Source organism: Leptonychotes weddellii, chromosome 11 (genome assembly GCF_054177405.1).
Source record: "Leptonychotes weddellii isolate Sample4059 chromosome 11, ASM5417740v2, whole genome shotgun sequence".
Taxonomy (NCBI): Eukaryota; Metazoa; Chordata; class Mammalia; order Carnivora; family Phocidae; genus Leptonychotes; species Leptonychotes weddellii.
The window spans coordinates 79,903,342-79,925,121 of record NC_138379.1 but is presented as its reverse complement, the minus strand read 5'-3'; the positions used below and the strand labels follow the sequence as shown (position 1 = coordinate 79,925,121).

The 21,780-nt window shown below is 38.4% G+C and overlaps 1 protein-coding gene across 2 annotated transcripts in view; it reads left to right on the top strand.

The window, feature by feature from the left end:
- The window catches only part of TBCEL (tubulin folding cofactor E like), a 75,395-nt gene that overhangs the window by 14,466 nt on the left and 39,149 nt on the right, over nt 1-21,780 (top strand). For both annotated transcript variants that reach the window (XM_006734322.3, XM_081799276.1), the window contains exons 2-5: nt 9,529-9,678; nt 11,337-11,476; nt 18,956-19,137; nt 20,457-20,713. In XM_006734322.3, coding sequence (XP_006734385.1) covers nt 9,546-9,678; nt 11,337-11,476; nt 18,956-19,137; nt 20,457-20,713 — 712 coding nt within the window. In that variant the 5' untranslated portion in view covers nt 9,529-9,545. The remainder of the gene's footprint in view (nt 1-9,528; nt 9,679-11,336; nt 11,477-18,955; nt 19,138-20,456; nt 20,714-21,780) is intronic.

Genomic DNA, 21,780 nt, shown 5'->3' with positions numbered 1-21,780 from the left:
AAACCAGGTCTCCTACTCCTCTGCCATCTTGCTCCTCCTAGAAAGAAGCTTATTAATAGACCTTTATTCATTCATTTATTTAATCTTTCCTGAAGGGAAAAATATATAACATACCTATATACTTTCCCAGAGTAATTATGTTTTATTGGGGTGCACTTATGCTGAAGATCAGAAAGATTTAGAAAATGAAACAGACTGGAGTCCCAGCTACCTAAAATGTCTAAGAATCTGGCAGCGTTTGGGTATAGTGGGGATTTTTCTAAAAAGGAAGCTCTCTGGTGATGATATTAGGAGTCCACAAAGCAAAAGTTAAGTGGGCTTTAAAAAGAACAAACTTGCAAAAATTGAGAAAGCTACTAATCTAAGAGATTTCTTTGAAGCTATTCAGGAGATTTTCCTCTTTAGACCTCTTTTGTCAACCACTTCCCCCTACTCTCACCCCCAAATTCAGCCTATAAATTTCTCTTTTGACCTTTTTAAAAAAGAATAAGATATAAAACTCTCTTTCTAAACACTTGGTGTTTCTTCATCAGTTGTCCTTCTTCTTCCATCTGAGCTTCTCAAAGGTTGGTCTATAATCAGTCTTCACTTATCTCCTGAATTCCTCATGCTATGATTTCTACCCCCTGTCTGTACTGAAAGTGCTTCCCTTAAGAGGAACAAACTCCTAACTGCCCAGTCCTTTAGGGATTAAAAAGGTCTCATCATTTTTGATCTCTTGATATACTTGGTAAAGATCGGTGCCCTCCATCCTTGTACTGCATTCATAGCGATCTATCAAAAGTTTTCTTTTATCTCTATAAGAGGAAGTCAAACCTGAGCAAGGTCAGTCATGAGCTGACCATGTCCACCTCCTGCCTCACCTGCTCTCCCCACATGTATTTTATATTTTAGCATATCACATCATACCATGTCTCCTGTCTCTTGTGCCTGTTCACGTTCTATTATTTCCTGTGCCTGGAATGCGCTCCTCCACCCTGTTAACCTAGTCTTCATCATCTTTCAAAATGGCCCAGGATTTACCTTCAGCCTCCTCGATCATACTTCCAAAAGTGAATCACTTCTTCTGTTTGAATTCACTATTTCTGTGTGGCTTATTTCAGGTATTGTGTTATCTCCATGTATTTCCTTCTAGACTGTGGATGCCCTGAGGGCAGAATGTGGATTGTACTCATTCACACTTTCTTTCATGTTTAGTGCAGCATTTCGCACAGATTCAATGTCTGGTTCATCTTTGTTTTTGTTTGTTTGTTTTAGGTTCATCTTTGTTGAATGAAACTAAATGAGATGGTAAACTTTGTGAGGGCACACATTTTATGAATAAATGAATGGGCAAATAGGCCTAATGGGAACCACTTGATAAAGTGTGAAAAAAGAAATAGTAGAGAAAACTAAACATATTTGTTGTCTCCATTTTTATGAAACAAATGGTAAAGACATTCCTGGTCTCAGATTGTCTTGTAAAGGAAATAGGCAGCTAAGTGGAGAAAGCGGGCAGGAATGGAGTGTCATCTGGCCAAAGGACCCGGCGGTGACATTGTAGAGCCTTTGCCAAAATGTTTAATTCAAGTTCTGTTTTCAAATATTTGGTAGCAAAATATTGGCAGGTAGCTTTTAGAGTGTAGTTTTTCTGCCCTTCTCTGATGAATAGATAAGATGGGTTGGTTGTTTATAAATGGGTCCATGACAGATGACTGAAAATAATTTTCAACCACCCAGGAGTGTTTCCCTCTTCTCCATTATTTTTAATGCTATGAAAACTCTTCCTTTGATACTTAGGCTCATCCTAAATTAATGCATATTTTGAAGGATTACAATTTATTTTTTAGAACTGTGTATCGTTCCCAATTATTGACTATTGCAGGGATGTGAATCCTGCATGTTCAGCTTCCTGCGGCAGGAGGCACCACTCTTGCTGTTAGTCTCCACAGTGAGAGGTGACCAGGAGGCCTGGGGCTCCCAGTGCCTCCCTAGCCTCCTGGAGCCCGTGTGGTTCCCAAAGTCACAAGGGTTCTGGTACAGTTTGGGTGATTTGTACGAAATGTTTAGTTAACTTTTATTAACACATTTGACCTGGCTAGCAAGGGAAGGGACCCAGCAGGCCTGAAGGGTATTCTTTCAACCCTTCTGTACACATCCTAGTGGACTTTTGCTTTGCTTTTCTTAAGGCCGTGGAAAACCCAAGAGAATACTGTGCCCTGTCTCTGTTGTCTTACCCCCTCCTCTCATTTCAATTTAGTTTATTCTGATATTTCATTCTTTTTCTTTACCATGCTGTTTTATAAAACTATTTATTTCCTTTTGGCCACTATTTTATTTCTCTTGGCTTCCTCACTCCCCAATTCCTTTTTAAAATTAATATTATATATTTCACATGGTCCAGTTTGGAATTTTTTCCACAGACAATTGACAGTAATGAGGAATTAAAAACCCATGTGACAAATTATTAGGTCATTTCCAGATATATCACTTAAAAATGTTTATATTTCAGAGAGATAATATATGAAAGCAAAAGATGATGTGTGTATGCAGTGAGTTCAGGTGGTTCAAGTGGGTGAACTTATTTCTTAAAGCAAATCTCCGTCCCACCCTTATTCTTCCTTTCTTCTCTCTGGCATTAACCATAGGTACTAATTTTACTAATTTCTATTTTATCATATGCATATATAAGCAGATCAATCTATTTCTTTGTAAGATTTAAAATGTATATTTTGAGAGTCTATAGGGTGGTATTTTTGGCTTTTTTTTTTAAGTTGTGAGTGAGGCCAGTAGTATTCACACTTTATGAAGTATGGTACTCTACCATAAAGTTTATTTGTGAAGTCAATACTGATCTTGCGTACCAGCATAAAGATCTATCTTGTATACCTTGTGTATCTTGTTAGTGATCAGAAATGTTCTATTTTCGGTTGTGTTCAGTTTCATACTGATTTTGACCTGACCCTTTGATTGGGAACATAAAGTACAAATAGTTTGACAGGTATGTGGAGTTTTAGGTGACTGGTTGTTCTATTCTGATACTAATCTATTTGGCAAAAATGTACTGAGCAGCTTATCCTCCAGTTTTCATTTCATCCTGACTTTCTCCAAGCACTTTATAAGAGCGCATTATAGTTAGGATCTGAGGCACAAAGCAGTTGAGATTTTCACAGGCACACCCCAGGACTTGGTAATGGAACCAAGCAACATCACCCAAGATTCCTGGCTCCTGGCTTTCGGAACCAGTTCAGAATACTTTAGAAATGCATTAAAACTTTGCCAGCTGTAGAGGTAGTCAGATGTAATTTGACACCAGTTCTTTCCAGAAATCGTAGATTACCTCCCCACCCCCAAAGAAACCTTTTAAAAGGCTCCAGTTAAAGATCTTTTTCCATCCTGTATTTCCTCATTTTTCAGTCTGTTTGGTTTTCAGTTTTCCGTTCCCACCTACTGTTCCTCCTAAAACTGCCCCAACAGATTTTACATAGATTTATGTTACTGATCCATTTTGCAGTCTTAATGTTCTAATTCAAAACTCGTGTATTAATGCGTACACTATCTACATTCCTGGAACATTATTCCAGTAGACTATCCTGGAAAATGACCAGGGAAAGGCTCCTGGCATTGCTTTTAAGTCTTTAGGGAAAAAAAAGAAGATACAAAAAAACCCAAAAACAAAACCCAGAGTATTTGGAAGAGTTGTTAAGGCATGAGGCCACGAGAAACAACTTGTTAAGTTCCCATGATTGCTGGCTTACTAGCACTTATTTTAAGAGACACACTTATTTGAGTGTGTCTGTAATGTTGCCATCCCTCGGTTTGCCTATATTTGAATTGTGTATAAGATTGTTGCCCTTGAATTGGTGGAGGTGGTTCTAAAGCCTCCAGTTTAAAGATGCTATTTAAACTCGGTATTATTTTGACAGTGTAGCACCCTCCCCACACTTTTTATTCTTTTGAACTGCTAATTGTATAGAAGGTAGCAGTGTAACTTCTTTGACGTCTGTTAAACATATCTACAAATTCTGTTGGCATTCTGCTGGAGACAGGTCCTTGATGAGAACTGTACTGTCTGTCCCTGGTGGCCTAGGTCCTGCTCTGTGTCGTCTGCTGTTGGCGATAAGTTTACATTGTAAAAGAACCTTCCACCTGAAGGTTCCTGGAGTCTTAGATGAACACACACAGTTCAGTTTTGATACAATCAGTGCCGGAATAGAGGACAGTAGCGGACATTTATCACTCTGTGTGGACAGAAAGAACACACTGTCTCGTGCTAAAACTGGTTCTGTCTTTAAGCTTACAAATGAGGATCCTGACCAAGGGCAGCCATGAATTTTCAAGATGACCTGTGATATCCTTATTATGAAATGTACTTGATAGTCTAAACCTTGGTAAATGAAACTTTTGTTCAGTAGATGGACATGTGCTTATTAGTATCTTACTCTATGTTCTAGGCATTTGAGAACTGATTTCACAAAGTACAGTGGGTATGGTCCTGGTAGTAATCTAGGGAATGAACCAAGTTTAGAGACCATTTTTTCTTTTTAACGATTTATTTATGAGAGAGAGAGAGAGAGAGAGGAGGAGCAGAAGGAGAGGGAAAGAGAATCCTAAGCAGACTCCACGCCCAGTGTGGAGCCCGACATGGGGCTCCATCTCACAACCCTGAGATCATGAACTGAGCTGAAACCCAAGAGTCTGATGCTCAACTGACTGCACCACTCAGGCAACCCTAAAGTCCACTTTTATATTCATGAGTTTTTTCAAATTCTTGTTACAAACCCAAGAGAAAAAATTAGCCCATTAGAGAGGTTACATAACTAGCTTGTGTTCTACCCAGCTAGTAAATAACAGCCTAAGTCTTCTGTGTTCACGTGCTTTCTACCGTGCTACAACCTCCTATAATATATAATTAGTAACATCTGTGTGTTTTAGAATATTACAACAGCCCTGTAATCCCAATAATGCATTTGTATATTTTAGAGCTCTATGGAAACCCTGAAATCCAAGTAGTATAGATATTCATATCTTACTTTACAAAGACATTGGAGTCCTAGAAAATTGTGTCTTGCCCAATGACACAAAACTGTAGAACTGAGTGGGGCTTACACCTACTCCCCATCCTGAATTCCCTGCTCTTTCTACTCAGCACACTGAAGGCTAGTATCACTTCTCAGCAACATTTATTGAGTTATGTGTAGTACACTGTGCCAGATGCTGTGAATTCATGGGGGAGAAATAAAATGACACACCTACGCTCCCCTTTATAATGTAATGGTGGCGTTAGGACAGTCACATGAGAAAAATACCTACTGCTCAGTATCATTAAACTGTATAAGCAAAAGTAAACCAGTGTAACACAGTGAAGTAAATGTGTCACTTCTAATGGTAAACAATTCAGAGCATTATCTGGCTGGTATCAAGCAGACTTCTGAGAAGTTTTTAATGCTCATACCCGCTGGTTGCTTCTAGGACCATATACCAGTAGTCATCTTCAGCCTCTTCAGATCCACGGGCTGCTTCTCTGTAATCTATAACCATGTTCAGCCCTCTTCTATTTTAAGAGGAAAAATCTGGACAGTTGTCCCCGGTTCACTACTCCTTCCTGTTCCTGCCTCATTTATCAGCCCATTTCATCCTCCCCTGCTTGTCAGCTGCCCTTCTAATCAAAACTTCTCAAAATGTTGACTGTACACTCTATTCTGGTTGTTCCTTTTATTTTCCTTCATGACCCTGCTTCCTCTGCCTGTCCCTTAAACATCAGTGTCCCAGAGAGTTCTATTGTTCTGCTGTTCTTACTAATAATATTTCCTATATGGTGATGATGTCACAATCTTCCCCTCCAGCTCACAGTTCTCACCCAACTGCAGACTGTTTCCTTGGATAGTCCACAAATGCCTCAGGCTGCATGTGTATGCAGTGGGATTCATAATTTTCTTCTGCAAAACTCAATCTCTTCATATTTTCTGTTTACTTAATGGCATCATCAGTCACCTGGTCACCTGTACTAGAAACCTGAGGGTCAGTCTTTACCTTCTCCTCAGCCCCCATAATTCCTGAAAAGCTTGCTTTCTAAATTGACCTTGAATCTGCCACTGTTTTACTGTATCACCTCAGGCCCTCGTCATCTCTCTCCTGTTTTGTTTTGGGTGTTTTTTTTAAAAAAAAAAAACATTTTACAGCATTGCACTTTATTTTTTATTGAAGTGTAACTAACATATAATGTTATATTAGTTTCAGATGTACAGCAATCCTGTACATCACTCAATACTCACCATGATAAGTGTAGTTAGTATGCAATGTTATTACATACATATAACATTATTAGAATATTATTACATACACACAACATACATACAACGTTATTACCATATTATTGACTATATTCCTTATGCTGTTCTTTTTATTTTATCTCCATGACTTTTTTATAACTGGAAGTCTATATCTTTTAATCCTTTTTATCTATTTTGCCCATCTCCCCACCTGTCTCCCATCTGTCAACCATCAGTTTTTCTTTGTATTTAAAAGTCTGGTTTTTGGGGCTCCTGGGTGGCTCAGTCGGTTAAGCATCTGCCTTCGGCTCAGGTCATGATCCGAGGGTCCTGGGATCGAACCCCACGTCGGGCTCTCTGCTCAGCAGGAGCCTGCTTCTCCCTCTCCCTGCTGCTCCCCCTGCTTGTATTCTCTCTCTCTGTGTCAAGTAAATAAATAAAATCTTTTTTAGAAAATTTTTAAAAAATTAAAGTCTGGTTTTGGGGTGCCTGGGTGGCTCAGTCTGTTGGGCATCCAACTCCTGATTTCTGCTCAGGTCATGAGATCAAGCCCCGCATCGGGCTCCGTGCTCAGTGGGGAGTCTGCTTGAGATTCTCTCCTCCTTCTGCCCCTCCTCCCCCTCCCAAATAAATACATAAATAAAATCTTTAAAAAAAAAAAAAAGGTCTGTTTTTTTGTTTTGTTTTGTTTTCTAAATTCCATATATAAGTGAAATCACTTGGTATTTGTTTTTCTCTCTCTGACTTATTTCATTTAGCATAATGCCCTCTAGGTCCATCCATTTTGTCCCAAATGGCAAGATCTCATTCTTTTTTATGGCTGCGTAATATTCCATTGTATGTGTGTATGTATATATGTGTGCGTGTGTATATATACCACATCTTCTGTATCCATTCATCTCTTGATGGATGCTTGGGTTGCTTCCTTATCTTGGCTATTGTAAGTAATGCTGCAATAAACATAGGGGTGCATATACCTTTACAAATTAGTGGTTTCATTTTTTGGGGGTAGATATTCAGTAGAGAAAATATTGGTTTCTCTATTTTTAATTTTTGGAGGAACCTCCATACAGTTTTCTACAGTGGCTGAACCAATTGACATTCCCACCAACAGTGCATGAGGGTTCCATTTACTCCACATCCTCTCCCAACACTTATTTCTTGTGTTTTTGATAGTAGCCATTCTGACTGATGTGAGGTGGTGTCTTATTGTGGTTTTGATTTGCATTTCCCTGATGATTAGTGATACTGAGCATCTTTTCATGGGCCTGTTGGGCCACCTGTAGTCTTCTTTGGAAAAGTGTCTATTCGGATCCTCTGCCCATTTTTTAATCAGATCATTTGGTTTTTTTAGTGTTGAGTTGTATAAGTTCTTTATACATTTTGGATACTAACCCCTTATTGGATATATCATTTGCAAATGTCTTTTCCCATCTAGTAGGTTGCCTTTTTGTTTTGTTGATGGTTTCCTTTGCTGTGCAAAAGCTTTTTATTTTGATGTAGATCCAATAGTTTATTTTGGCTTTTATTTTCCTTGCCTGAGACATCCTATATTTTTATAGTATCCTTCTAGCTCTTCTCCCTACTTTCAGTATATATTCCTTCATATTCATCAGCTATTTGATTGTCAGAATGAGTTTTCCAGAAAATTTGGTTGTTATATTCCCTTCCTTAAAACCTGTTAATTTCTCCTTGTTTTCTATGGAATAAAGTTCAGCTTCTTAATGTAGCACATGATCTCCTCTGAGGTTCCTGTTGAGTTAGTCCTGATGCTGTTTTCTGTTAGACCACATATATTCACATTGTTATACGTTTTTATCATGATATCCCTTCTTCTTAGAGTACTCTTTATTTTCCTTAGTAAAAAGCTTGTCATCTGATAGTTCAAACTACAGAAGTCAATTGCCTGTATTTTGATTCATATTTAATATAGATCACAGACCAGCCCCTCAAGATAATGGGTTAGCAGGCTATCAGAAATTAGCATGTTTTTAATATTACCTGTTTTAACCTATGTATGAGTACTGAGAGGATGCTGGAGTTGGACCCGTAGCTGAAGTTAGACAGTGAAGACTCTACCCAAACTCAAAACCAAAAGAAACGACATTCTGTATTAGTCAGGATTGGGTCCATTTGTAAGTAACTGAAAAATTGAACAGTGGCTTAAATAAAACAGAGGGTTATGTATCTTTCACTGAAATTTCCAGAGATGTGCAATCCAGCAGCTCAGTTCCATGAAGTCCTCAGGGACTTAAATTCCTTTTGACTCGGGGCGCCTGGGTGGCTCAGTCATTAAGCATCTACCTTCGGCTCAGGCCATGATCCCAGGGTCCTGGGATTGAGCCCCGCTTCGGGCTCCCTGCTCAGGAGGAAGCCTGCTTCTCCCTCTCCCACTCCCCCTGCTTGTGTTTACCTCTCTCGCTGTCTCTCTCTGTCAAATAAATAAATAAAATCTTAAAAAAGAAATTCCTTTTGGCTCTTTGCTCCACCTTCCTGAGGGTATGTTCCTTGGGCCCATAGTGCAAAGTAGCATTTGTTTTCTAGGCAAAAGAATCGACCCAGAGACAAAGAAGGAGGCAAAGGATACACTCTGGCTGTCTTTTAAGGATGATTCCCAGAAGCTGCCATAGACTATTTCTATCCCATCAACTAGAATTTAGCCATATACTCATTCCTAAGTACTATGTACACAGTTAAAAATTCTTTTACTGAGGTGCCTGGGTGGCTCAGTCAGTTACATGTCCAACTCTTGATCTCAGCTCAGGTCTTGATCTCAGGGTTGTGAGTTCAAGCCCTGCATTGCGCTCCATGCTGGGTGTGGAGCCTACTTAAAAAAAATTATTTTACTATGGAAGAAGAGGAGAATGGATTTTGAGGGATAAATAACAAAGTAGTCCTACAAACTCTTTAGTCTGATGTTGAGTCTGCACCTTTTTTTTTTAAGTCCTTTTTCCTCTTACTTACCACATAAACCCCATGTACCAGCAAAAAGTCTTCCTGTTACCCTTGACTGGAAATGATTGTCTCCTCATCTACATCTTGTGGCACTGTTAATCCGTATTGCAATTATCATATGCTGAACTGCATTGCTGTCATTTTTCTGCATATATAGCTCCCCTAAATCATAAGGTCTCACCACAGTGTAAATTCCTGGGGACAGTGACTGTGTCTTATATGTCTACAAGGCCTGGGCTAGTGCCTTATAAATAATTGGTTAGCAATAAAAGTTTCTTATATGGCCAATAAATAACTTTGACGATTTCTTGGTTTCTTGTAGAATTTTAGCAAAGGAAGATGGATCAGCCTAGTGGAAGGAGTTTTATGCAAGTATTATGTGAAAAATATAGTCCTGAAAATTTCCCTTACCGTCGTGGTCCTGGGATGGGAGTCCATGTCCCAGCCACACCTCAGGGCTCTCCTATGAAAGGTAAGAAAAATGTGACCTAAAACGTTTACTTACTGGAGCTTAGTACTTAGGACCTCAAACCAGAATATTGTCTTGTTTGCAGATTATTTCCTTTATTTCGGAATTAGAATTGCATAGTCTCCCTTGTCATGACTTCAATTTTTTGAAAAACTCAAAAGGATTTCTTTTCCTCCTGATTGGCCAGAAGGCATCTTAGTTGCACAAGACACAATATTTGAGTGGTAAGGTTTCAAATACGTATTCTGTCGAGGAGCTTGGAGGATGCGAGACAGTACAAGACTGGTGTGTGTCCTCAAAAACCTTACAGCCTAACTGGATTACAAGATATTCACATTTACAGACATATAACACAAGGCAGCTTATGTTGAACCAAATGATTGGCACAAAAATTTAGGAGAGTGTTAATTAGTATGATCAGGAAAGGATTCAAAGCTATGAGACTTGACCTAACCCTTTAAGAATATAGAACTTGGTTAGAGGGGAGATCAAGACATTCTAGGAGAAGGGTTATGGTGTGAGAGAGATCTACAACATGGAGAAATGTGCAAGGTGTGTCTCTCACTTACATCGTAGCCTGATTTGTATTTAATAGTTCTTGGAAATAGTTCTTTGTGAGTATGGGAGATCAGGATGGAACAGTGTTTTAGTTCTTGTGTTCCTCAATACAACTTGTCTTACCACTCCATATAAACTGGAATGGCAGAAAGAGGTAGATTTCTTACTTGGTCATTTTTTTTTTCAGGATCCATTCCCATTCTGAAAAATTTGATAGAGAAAAGTACTGAGTTGAAAAATTATGTAATTTGAGGCCTCCATGAATAAAATATTTCCTGAGTCATTATTTTATACCAAAGAGGGAAAAAGTGGTTGGATTCTCATGTCTGTCCTTTCTACAAGGACAAACGTGGTTATTGACACATGTGTTTTTGAATCAGGCAGTAGTTTAACTACCCCAGTTTGACCAAATTCATTAAATAGTTTAAGACTCTGAAACAGTTTCTCCCACTACAATTATGTATTTTTAAAAGTCTGATTTTCATAAGGGACACATTCTATGTGGATATGAAATGGAAATGATTGATAGACAAGAAAGAGACCTAGATTTTTAAATGGATCCACTTAAGCAAGGAAGATTTCTTCAATGATATGAATTTGAGGAACAGAAGTGGTTTCATAGTAGACCATCTAATAGTTTGAGATAATTTTCAAGGGCAGCAATAGGCGGAAATACACATCAGACAAAAAAGAGCTCTCCAGAATGATACTTTTGAACTAAATTTAAAAAAAGAAAGAATTGAGGCCAATTAGAAGACAGTAGGAGTCCAGATGAATCACATGTTCTAGTGTTCAGATGATGAGATGACAGCAAGGATGATAGCTGTATTGTTGGTAGTTGAGATCAACCATCCTGCCAGGGGTAAAGCCTACAAGACTTTTTTGGTGGTACTGGTCCAGTATTTTTAATCTCCTCCTGGGCCATATTTGGCTGTTTCCCCTTAGAACTCAGTACCCTTGGACCCCAACATATTCTCTTTTTTTTTTTTTCCTCAGGTCCTCATGTAATTTCACACTATTTGATTTTGATTCCTGGGGGCTGAATATATGTTAGACAAGAATTAGGCTGATTTAAAAAGTGTTGTGTTTCCCCCATGATTCAGATCGCCTCAACCTCCCAAGTGTGCTGGTGTTGAACAGCTGTGGAATAACATGTGCAGGAGACGAAAAAGAAATTGCTGCCTTCTGTGCTCATGTGTCGGAACTAGATCTTTCTGACAACAAACTCGAAGACTGGCATGAGGTAGTTTTTATATTCCCGCATTTTGGTGACTTCTGATGAATTCTGGTTCTCACTTGAGATTCTTATCTCTGTGTCTCAAGATAAATAACTGACTGCTTCAGCTGTTCTGTGGTGATTTTTTCAGCTAACGTTGTTATTGCTAATTTGTTTTTCATTAATATGGAAAGCACTGGGGAGCTTTTTCCCATGCATCAAGAGGTTAATAAGACACAGAGGTTTAGACTGCTAACCATGCATTGGGCTTTTTACTGTCTCACTAGTGTACACATCCTGTGTTCATTCTGTACCACCACTTCAACATTTAGTGCTCTAAATTGACATAAAAATTGCCTGAGCTCGAAACTCAGATTACAAAAATATTTATTTTTGGTACTGAAATTCACTCCAAATATTTTAGAACTTTTCCTTATTTTATGAAGTCTCCTAGTTGTTTTGACATAACTGATGTCTTTTGACCTCAGAGTAAGGCACACCAAGTACACAAATAAAAATATTACAACATTCTTTCTTATTATTTATGTAACATTGCCTACATGATGATAACATTACCTCGTGGAAGCTATGCTTAAGAATCAGGGAAAATTAGTTCTTTCTCCTTGATTCATTCCCCTGCCTTAATTTAGGATATTCTTTCTTGAGAAAGCTTCCTGATGGATTTTCCTGCCTCTGGTTTTATTCTGCTTCCTGTAAGCTGTCTTCTATAGTGCGACCAGACTCCTTTTAATCAATGAAATAAGATTATGACACTCTTGCTTAAAGTCCTGTAGTTGCTTTTCACTGCCTAGAAACTAAGGCCTGAACTCTCTAAATGTAGCCTTCCACCATATGGCTCTTGCCTACTTTTAGAGCTTTATCTCCATCTTTAGCCATATGCTTTTTCTTGCAGCTCATGATAAACTCTTGACATGAAAAGCTTCCTTGCTTTTATTCATTCTGAATCTACTGCTTTTTCCTTGTCTACCTGATCTCCTCCTATGTATCTTTCAAGACTTGGCCCAAGTCACTATTCCTCTATGAAACTTTCCCTGGTTCTCGCTCAGGCAGAGGCAGATTATCCCAGTACCTATATCATGATGCTGTGATAAATGCAATCACTTATCACAATGTAGTGCAATCTCTTGCTTACTTGACAGTTTTCCTACTAGACTGTGAGTTTATTCAAAGTAGAGATTTTTGTCTTTATTACCATCAGCACTCAGAGTGTCATACTAGGTACTCAAATGTTTGTTGAATGCATTAATGAACAAATGATTGCATCTTAAGGATTGATCAAGACCACTTGGTCCAACTTTTCCTATGATCTTAAGAAACTCACTTAATCCTTTAGTGCTTCACTTTGCTTAACCCTAAGACAGGGCTGCAGATAAAATTAATCATTGAGGTGCTTTGTAGGTATTAAATGCTATACAAATTCTAAGACAGCTTTTTTTGTTTAAGAAAAATCAATTTATAACCTAGTTTTCTTCAGCTTTTCTTACATTTATCTATTTCATAGTCTAGCTTAATCTGATAACTGTGCTTCTGATTGTATTTCCTATTTTTATTGAGATGTTTACCAAATTCTTTGAGATGCATGTTGTTTGATTTTTAAGTGACTTGTTAATATATGCAGATTTACTGGGCTGTTCCAAGAAATAGTCTCTATACATGTGTTTATTTATTAATTCATTTATCTAAACAACTGGTATAGTTCACTGTTCCACAAATTACAATCTGTGCCTTCTTGGTCCTTTGAGATGCTTAAGTGACGTGAGTGCTTGTCCACACTGCACAGATGCCAAAAGAACTGCCTTGTTCGGGCGCCTGGGTGGCTCAGTTGGTTAAGCGACTGCCTTCGGCTCAGGTCATGATCCTGGAGTCCCAGGATCGAGTCCCGCATCGGGCTCCCTGCTCGGCAGGGAGTCTGCTTCTCCCTCTGACCCTCCTCCCTCTCATGCTCTCTGTCTCTCATTCTCTCTCTCTCAAATAAATAAATAAAATCTTAAAAAAAAAAACAACTGCCTTGTTCATCCTCCTCCTCCCTGATTCCCACAGTAGTCTGCTGCTGAACGTCTGGTGAGAGTTTTTAACCTGCATGGGTGGCAAGTCAGACCACATCTTCCTCTGAATCTTTTCACCTATGTTCATAGGGCTGATTCCCTTAAATGTGTTTCTTTGGGAGTGTAAAATTTCAGAAAGGTTTTGTGCTTTGTGCTCTGACCATGTACATAAGCTAGGCTTTTGCCAACTGCCAACAGTTTCATAGTTTTATAGCTGCTGCCTCAGAAGAACAATCTATGTCAATATGGATCAGAACACAAAGTTCACACTAGGCAGTTCAGCCTTTTCTCTGCTTAGACAAAGGTCTACACTAAATGTTTTCCAGGCCACGTGGGCATATATGGACAGAGGGTCCTATGTTCCTTTGTGCTCAGTTTGTATCTTCTTACATGTGCTCTATAGTCTGTTTCCAGGCAGTTTTCAAATAAGTCTTCGCTGCTCTACCCTTTAGGCTTCCATCTTCCAATTTATTTTTGTTTTCATCATCCCTTTATTTTTTGTCCTTTGCTTTAACTGTAGTTGATTCCAATCTTCTAGAATATCTATCAGAGCACAGAGAGGTGGGAGAAGTACTGACAGCAGAAGCATATTGATTTTTAGGATTGATTAAACTTTTTGCCAGGCTACTAATGCCTCATAGGTCACAGTTTTAAGACATTACATTTCAACCCCATTGCAACCCATGTACCTGATTACCAAAAAGATAATTTGTCCCTGGCCATTAAGTTTATTTTGGCCTGTATTTGAGATAGCGATGTGGGACAAAAATAATATAGTTTGTTCTTTGAGTCTTTTGAGTGGTTACTAATGTTATAAGTAACTTCTTTTGTAGTTTAAACTACTGGCTGCTGGATATCCAGAGATAAAGATAAATACCAGTGAGAGGTGTAATACTGTGGAGGGAGGCAAAGATCTGTCTCCATCCTTCTAAAATTGGGCATCCGCGTGTGAAAAAAGATGCATTTTTTAGCTCTTGACTTGAATTTTAGCTAAGTACATTTTCGTCTCACCTTTCCCAAGGCATCTCCTTTTTCCTCCCTTCCTTATCAAAACCATTTTATAAAAGAAATTAAACCAAGTAGTTGAGAGGAGAGAGGAATTAGCCGCTCAGGTGAGGCAGAGAATAGCTTGGGTATAAGTTACAGATGGTTATCTTACAACCCTTTCCCCATTTTTCTTAAAACTTTAGTTTCTTCATTTTTAGAAGCCAGAGTTAGAGGGTCCTCAATTAAATCATAGAATTGTGGAGACCTAGAAGGTCATGTAAGTTCATCTCCGTGTTTCTGCGCATGAACAACACAGGTTTGAACTGCATGGGTTTGTTTGCATGCAGACTTCTTACAGGACAGTACTGTAAATAAATTTCCTCTTCCTTATGGTGTTCTTAATAATATTTTCTCTAGGTGGGTGGGGGAGGGGCTAAATGGGTGATGGGAATTAAGGAGGGCACTTGTGATGAGCATTGGGTGTTAATATGTAAGTGATGAATCACTAAATTGTACTCCTGAAACCAATATTACACTATCTATTAACTAATCCGAATTTAAATTAAAACTTGAAACATAAAAAAAAAAAGGTTTGCTATAAAAGAGGCGCTCTCTCTCTCTCTCTTTTTTTTTTTTTGAGATGGGGAAAGAGAGAGACAGAAAGGGCGAGGAGGGGCAGAGGGAGAGACAGAGTACCAAGCAGGCTCCACGCCCAGCACAGAGCCCAACACGGGCTCAATCCCACGACCCTGAGATCATGACCTGAGCCGAAATCAAGAGTCGGACACTTAACCGACTGAGCCACCCAGGGGCCCCAAGAGGGTCTCTTTTGTGTAAAATTCTAAAATATCTAGAGATGTAAGTGTATATGTTGGAATATGCATACATTTTTTTTTTTCCCGGGAAGAATCACAAAAATTTCATTTGTTCTGTTCGAATTTCAAAACTGTGAAGATTTTGTTATTGTTTTGTTTTGACGTTACTGAGGATAGTGGGCTGTTGAATTTATAGTGTTTTTTTAGTTTTCTTTATATTTCTCTATATTAAAATAAAAGCAGAACAAAAAAAATTTTTCTCTACCTCACTTTATTGTAAGAATACAGTCTATAATACACGCAAAATACAAGCTATGTTAATCGACTGTGTACGTTATCTGTAAGGCTTCCTGTCCACAGTATGCTGTTCGTAGTTAAGTTTTGGAGGAGTCAAAATTTACCTGATGATTTTCAGCTTTGTAGGGTGTTGGTGTTCCCTAACCTCTGCATTGTTCAAGGGTCAACTGTATCACTGTAGCTAGACGAGTCTTTTTCTTCTTGATTTTTAGAATTTAAGAAAGGTAAGTCCGTGTACTGTCCCAGAGACTTCCTGAATGTTTGTTTGGCAGACGTTGCTGTTAGGACATTTTTATAAGTAAATTTCCCTGTGTAATTAATATACTTTCTAAAATCTTATCATTAACGTAAGGTTACCCCTGAATCCTTTTTAACTTTAGCCTCTTAAAGAATGTATTTATTTATTTCTAAAATACATTATTTTTTCCTGTTTGAATTATTATACTGTAGTCCAGTTGCGATTTTTTAGACTATTCCAAAGCTAATGAGTCATTATTTTATTTATTTTTTTTTTAAAGATTTTATTTATTTATTTGAGAGAGAGAGAATGAGAGAGAGCGAGTACACGAGAGGGGGGAGGGTCAGAGGGAGAAGCAGACTCCCTGCCGAGCAGGGAGCCCGATGCGGGACTCGATCCCGGGACTCCAGGATCATGACCTGAGCCGAAGGCAGTCGCTTAACCAACTGAGCCACCCAGGTGCCCAATGAGTCATTATTTTAAATGTTTATTATCACGGGACAGCTGCATAGATGCAAAATATGAAGAAGATTTTATCACATAATTTCTGGGAGAATTCCTTCAAAAACCTTTAAATTATCCATTTGGGGATATTTTTTCTTTTTATTATAAAAATAAAATATGAGGAATGGTGGTTAGCAAGAGGTTTATGTTTTGTTTTTATTTAACTGGGGTTATATGATAATTGGTTATTCTTCATGCTATACTTGGAGTGCAGTTCCTCTTCATCTTCTTTTGCCCTTAAAAGAGTTGAAGCCAGGCGGCCATCATCCCATATGGGAGCCTTTCACAGCACTGGTATTCAGGAGGTAGAGCGAGGTAGAGGACTGATCGGTGTGTGGACCATTTAGCTGTGTTGTAGCCACAGACTCCACTCCAAACCCTGGCCGTATGTCACACAAATGCTTGGTACCATTTGATCACTAAAGGGATCAGGCAAGAGAATATGCGCAGACTGGTATAAATTACTTATATTTTAAACTGAAGCCTAGTGTGTTTTTCTCTAAAAAATAGCTCATTTCTTCATTTGCAAAATGAAGATAAAAATGGTCCCACTTCACAAGGTTAGCGTGTGGCATAGCTGAACTAGTATGAGGACCGGGCCCTCTGACCTACTCTGAACCTTCTTGGAATTAGTCCACTTCGCGGTGATTTTAGAGCTCCTGACCTGTGTGGTCCGCACAAATCTGAGGTGAAGTGCACATTACTTTTTCTTTCCACCCGTAGCTCTCAACGCTGGCTGCCTTTTTGGCATAACCTATGGAGCTCTGACAAGAAACCAAATCTAGGTCCCAACCATGAAGCTTTAGCTCACCTTTGAAGCTCCTGATTTAGTAGTTTATGGTAGAACCTGGGAATTCGTGTATTTTTGAAATTATACCAAGGATTTTATTTTATTTTTTAAAATATTTTATTTATTTATTTGAGAGAGAGAGAGAGAGGGAGAGGGAGAAGCTAACTTCCCACTGAGCAGAGAGCCTGATGTGGGACTCAATCCCAGGACCCCGAGATTATGACCCAGGCAGCTATTCAACAGACTGAGCCACCCAGGCGCCCCATACCAATGATTTTAAATAGGACATATTAAAATAAAGATAAATACAATATAACATATAGCTAGGGTTGACATGTTGGTTCATACTATACTTATTATGTTAGTAATAGTTACATTTACTGAATGATTTTGTGCCATTAATTTATTCAGCAAACATTAAGCACCCACTATACAGTAGTGAACTAGGTAAGTACTATCCCCGCTTTCATAGAGTTTATATCCTATTGGGGAATAGGTTAGAAAATAAATTTCTAAAAGGTGTACCAATCAGTGTTAAATGCTTTACACATGTATCTCATTTAATGCAATCCACAGTCCTGGGAAACAGGTGGGTCCTGTTTTCTCTGTGTTACAAATGAGAACACTGAGACCTGGGAAGGTGAAATAACCCATCAGACCACACAGCTAGGAAGTGTTGGAACCTGGCTTGAACCCAGGTTTTTTGACTGTGAAACCAATCCTAACTATTCTGTTGTACTTCTTTTTTCATAAAGTTTAGTTACCACATTGATGCTTAATCCATTTACTGGGCTTCTAACATTTACTTCCTACTTGTTTAAGCTAGTTCTTTCTTTTTTTTTTTTTCGGGGTATATTTATAATTTACTAGTGGTGGTATGCTGGAAGAACAATGGTCTGATTTTTATTTATTTTTATTTTTTTATTTTTATTTATTTTTTTATTATGTTATTAGTTTTTGATGTAGTGGCTCTGATTTTTAAATTCTAGATTTGGTTTTTGTGTCGCTGAGACCTTAGTCAAATTATTTAACGTTTCTGAGCCTCAGTTTCTTCATTATTTAACATGAAAATAGTTATCTTGCAAGTTGTTTTGAGAACTGAGTGAAATAGGATATCAAAGAGACTAGTACTATACAGAGCAAGTAGTTAAGGTCAGTAATGCTACTTTCCTTTTTTAAAAAAAAATCTTCTTGCCTACCAAGTTGCTAGCTAAATCGTTAAATTGATGCTCATGTTTTCTCTTTTCTTATATAGTTATGGATGCTTTTTGGTTTTTGAGTATATATATATTGAAGTTTGGTCATCTTTGAACCAAGCTGAAACTGTTTCTAAGTGATCGTGGCTATGTAGTCAATTTTGAACACTTGAGCTGTTACCATGTGTTCTTCAGTAAAGCCTTAATGTTGTACTGAGGACAAAAGGAAGGAGAAATTCAAAGAGAATTACATGACCCAGTCTCAGCTCTTTAGAAACTTGCAGTCTAAAATGTCCTCTAAACTGTCTTTTCTCCATTTATCGAAGAGAATATCATATAGAACAAAATCAAAAACCTTGCCCAAGGCAACATGGAAGGTCTTTCTTTTGTACCATTAATTTTCAATTATGTCACTATTTCATAGAAAGATTAAATTATTTGCCAAGATTTGTTGAAATTACTTTTGCCTCTCTGTAGGTACCATCACTAACACAGGACTCCCTAATATGAATGGCCCCTTTCCTGGAGACCCACTCACTTAAGCTTTGTGAGCATGATTGCTATTTAAAAACTCTGATTACTGCCTGATATGCATTTCTTTTTTTCTCCCTAGGTCAGTAAAATTGTGTCAAATGTTCCCCAGTTGGAGTTTCTAAACCTGAGTTCCAACCCTCTGAATTTGTCGGTTTTAGAAAGAACATGTGCTGGGTCCTTCTCTGGGGTTCGCAAACTTGTCCTCAACAACAGCAAAGCTTCTTGGGAGACAGTCCACACGATACTGCAGGAGTTACCAGAGTAAGCCTAGAGGCATGATGGAGAGGGGGCAATGTCGCCATCTTTGTTAGTACATAGAATTACTGCTGATCTCCCATCTCAGAAACACTAGAACAGCAGAGTGGACGGGGAATGAGGTCAGAAGAACAAAGTAATTAGAACCAGGATGTGAGGGTCATTTAGTAGCGTTTTCATTGCAAGACTTGTTCAGTGTTGAGTAGCACCAAGACATAGGATCTGTCATCCTTTGGCTAGAAAATATCCCTGAGAAGCACTTATCATTTCAATATCAACCCACCCTTTCTCCATTTTAATCTTCTGATTACCTGATTTCAGAATTTTGCCTCAGTGCTTTTCTTTGGGAGGAAAAAAAATCAAAGTATCTATAAAATATATTAACACTCAGATGATTAAGTGCCTCGCTGACCTGATGGGAAAATGGAGCTCTTTTCAATAATTTAAACAAGAAATTATGTTTTTGTTTGTCAGTTTAGAAATACTTTCTTAGATTTGTTTCTATCTAGTGTAGAGTATGCACGTAAGTGTTCAAAGGAAGTAGTTTAAAAAAATATATGAAACTATAGTTTCTTTGTCTAACTACAGAAATGATCAAGGCCTTTTGAATCTGCTCTCTCCCCATTTATTCCATCCAAGTTTCTCACTATCCCTCTAATGAGATTGGTTTCCTCACTGCATGCAGCATCTAGCATGGCGTAGCATGAGCTTTTAAGTTCCAGTTCCACTTACTGCCATATGACCTCTGATCAGGTAATTAGCCTCACTCAGTAAGCTTTGTTTCCTTGTCTATAAAATGGACATAACTGTATCTACCTTGCAGAAAAAGCAGGACAGTCTATGAAGCACTTGGAGCAGGGCCTGCCTCAGGGTAGGAATTCAGTAAATGATAGTTATTATTTCTGTTTCTAAACATTTTGTTCATGCTGTTCATGGGATTTTCCTCTATGTCCTTGCAACTTATGCAAGTCTACCCTTCCCTCCAGGCCATGTATTCTTTCCTGAGTATTCTAACTGCAATTTCAGTTCCCCTCCTGTATGAACTGCTATTGTACTTGGAGTTAGTAAAGCTTTATTTAGCACTTAGTTATTTAAGCACAAAATTAATTTAGTCCTGGGTTATATCATTCTCTGCTGTTTTATGTGTTTTAGGTTTTGTCTTCCCAGCTGTATTTAAGCTTTAGGAAGACGTCTTTATATTTTCTCCACAATCCCTACCAGAGTCTCCCACATAGTAGGCACTTACTTACTGAACAGATGAAAGTAGCTGCAAAGTAGAAACTTAACTGCTTTAAACAATGAAATATTTCCTTTTTTCTCTGCAGTTTGGAGGAGCTCTTCCTGTGCCTTAATGACTATGAAACAGTGTCTTGTCCTTCTATTTGCTGTCATTCTCTTAAGCTACTACATATAACAGACAATAACCTCCAAGACTGGACTGAAATCCGAAAGTTAGGAGTTATGTTTCCTTCACTGGATACTCTCGTCCTGGCTAACAATCATTTGAATGCTATTGAGGAGCCTGATGATTCACTGGCCAGGTTGTTCCCTAATCTGCGATCCATCAGCCTCCACAAGTCAGGTGAGGTACAGGCTTGTTCTCGTTCTACGTGCAAATCGATCTGAACTTATGCATGAAATAAATGAAAGCCTATTTCTTGTAGTCGTGGCTCTGCCTTCTTACAGGATGCATTTTCACGAGTGACATGCAGATACCTATTGATTAGCTAAATTTAAGGCATTCGTTTTCATAAATGCAGAGCATCCTATTAGCTATTTATATTTTATCTATTGAAGAGGTCCTGCTGTGAAAGGAGTGAGATCAAATTGGTGAATTGGACAGTAAAAGGCAGAGTAAGTGGAGTACAAAGAATTACAAACTAGACTATTTTGTCTGGATTCAGGTTAAGGAATTTCACCCTACTATGCCTTGTAAATGCTCACTTTTCTAGTATTTATGTATGATCAATTACCAGTTTGCTGCCATCTGGTTCTCTGTCTCACGGGAATGCATATTTTTAGCCTATTTTTTTAAAAATTAATAAACTTCATTTTTTTAGAACAGTTTTAAATTCACAGCAGGCCTGATCAGGAAGTACGGCGTTCCCACATCCTCCCTGCTCTCACACACGCACAGCCGTTCCACTCTCAGCGTGTCAGCACCAAAGTGATACATCTCTTATAATCGAACCTACGTTGTCACATCACCCAAAGTCCACGGTTTACACGGGGGTTCACTCTTGGTGTTGTACATTCTATGGGTTTGGACAAATGAATAATGACATGTCTCCACCTTTATAGTATCATTCATAGTAGTTTCACTGCCTAACAACCTTCTGTGTTCTGCCCTTTCATCTCCCCATACCCCTCAATCGCTGGCAACCACTGATCTTTTTCCTGGCTCCATAGTTTCGCCTTTTCCAAAATGTCAGATAGCTGGAATCATACAGCATGTAGCCTTTTCAGATTAGCTTCTTTCACTTAAGGATATGCATTTAAGTTTCCTCCATATCTTTTCATGGCTTGATAGTTCATTTCTTTTTAGCACTGAGTAATGTCCCATTGTCTGGATGCACCACAGTTTGTTGTTTATCCACTCACAAACTGAAGGACATCTCGGTTGCTTCAAAGTTTTGGCATTTATTAAAA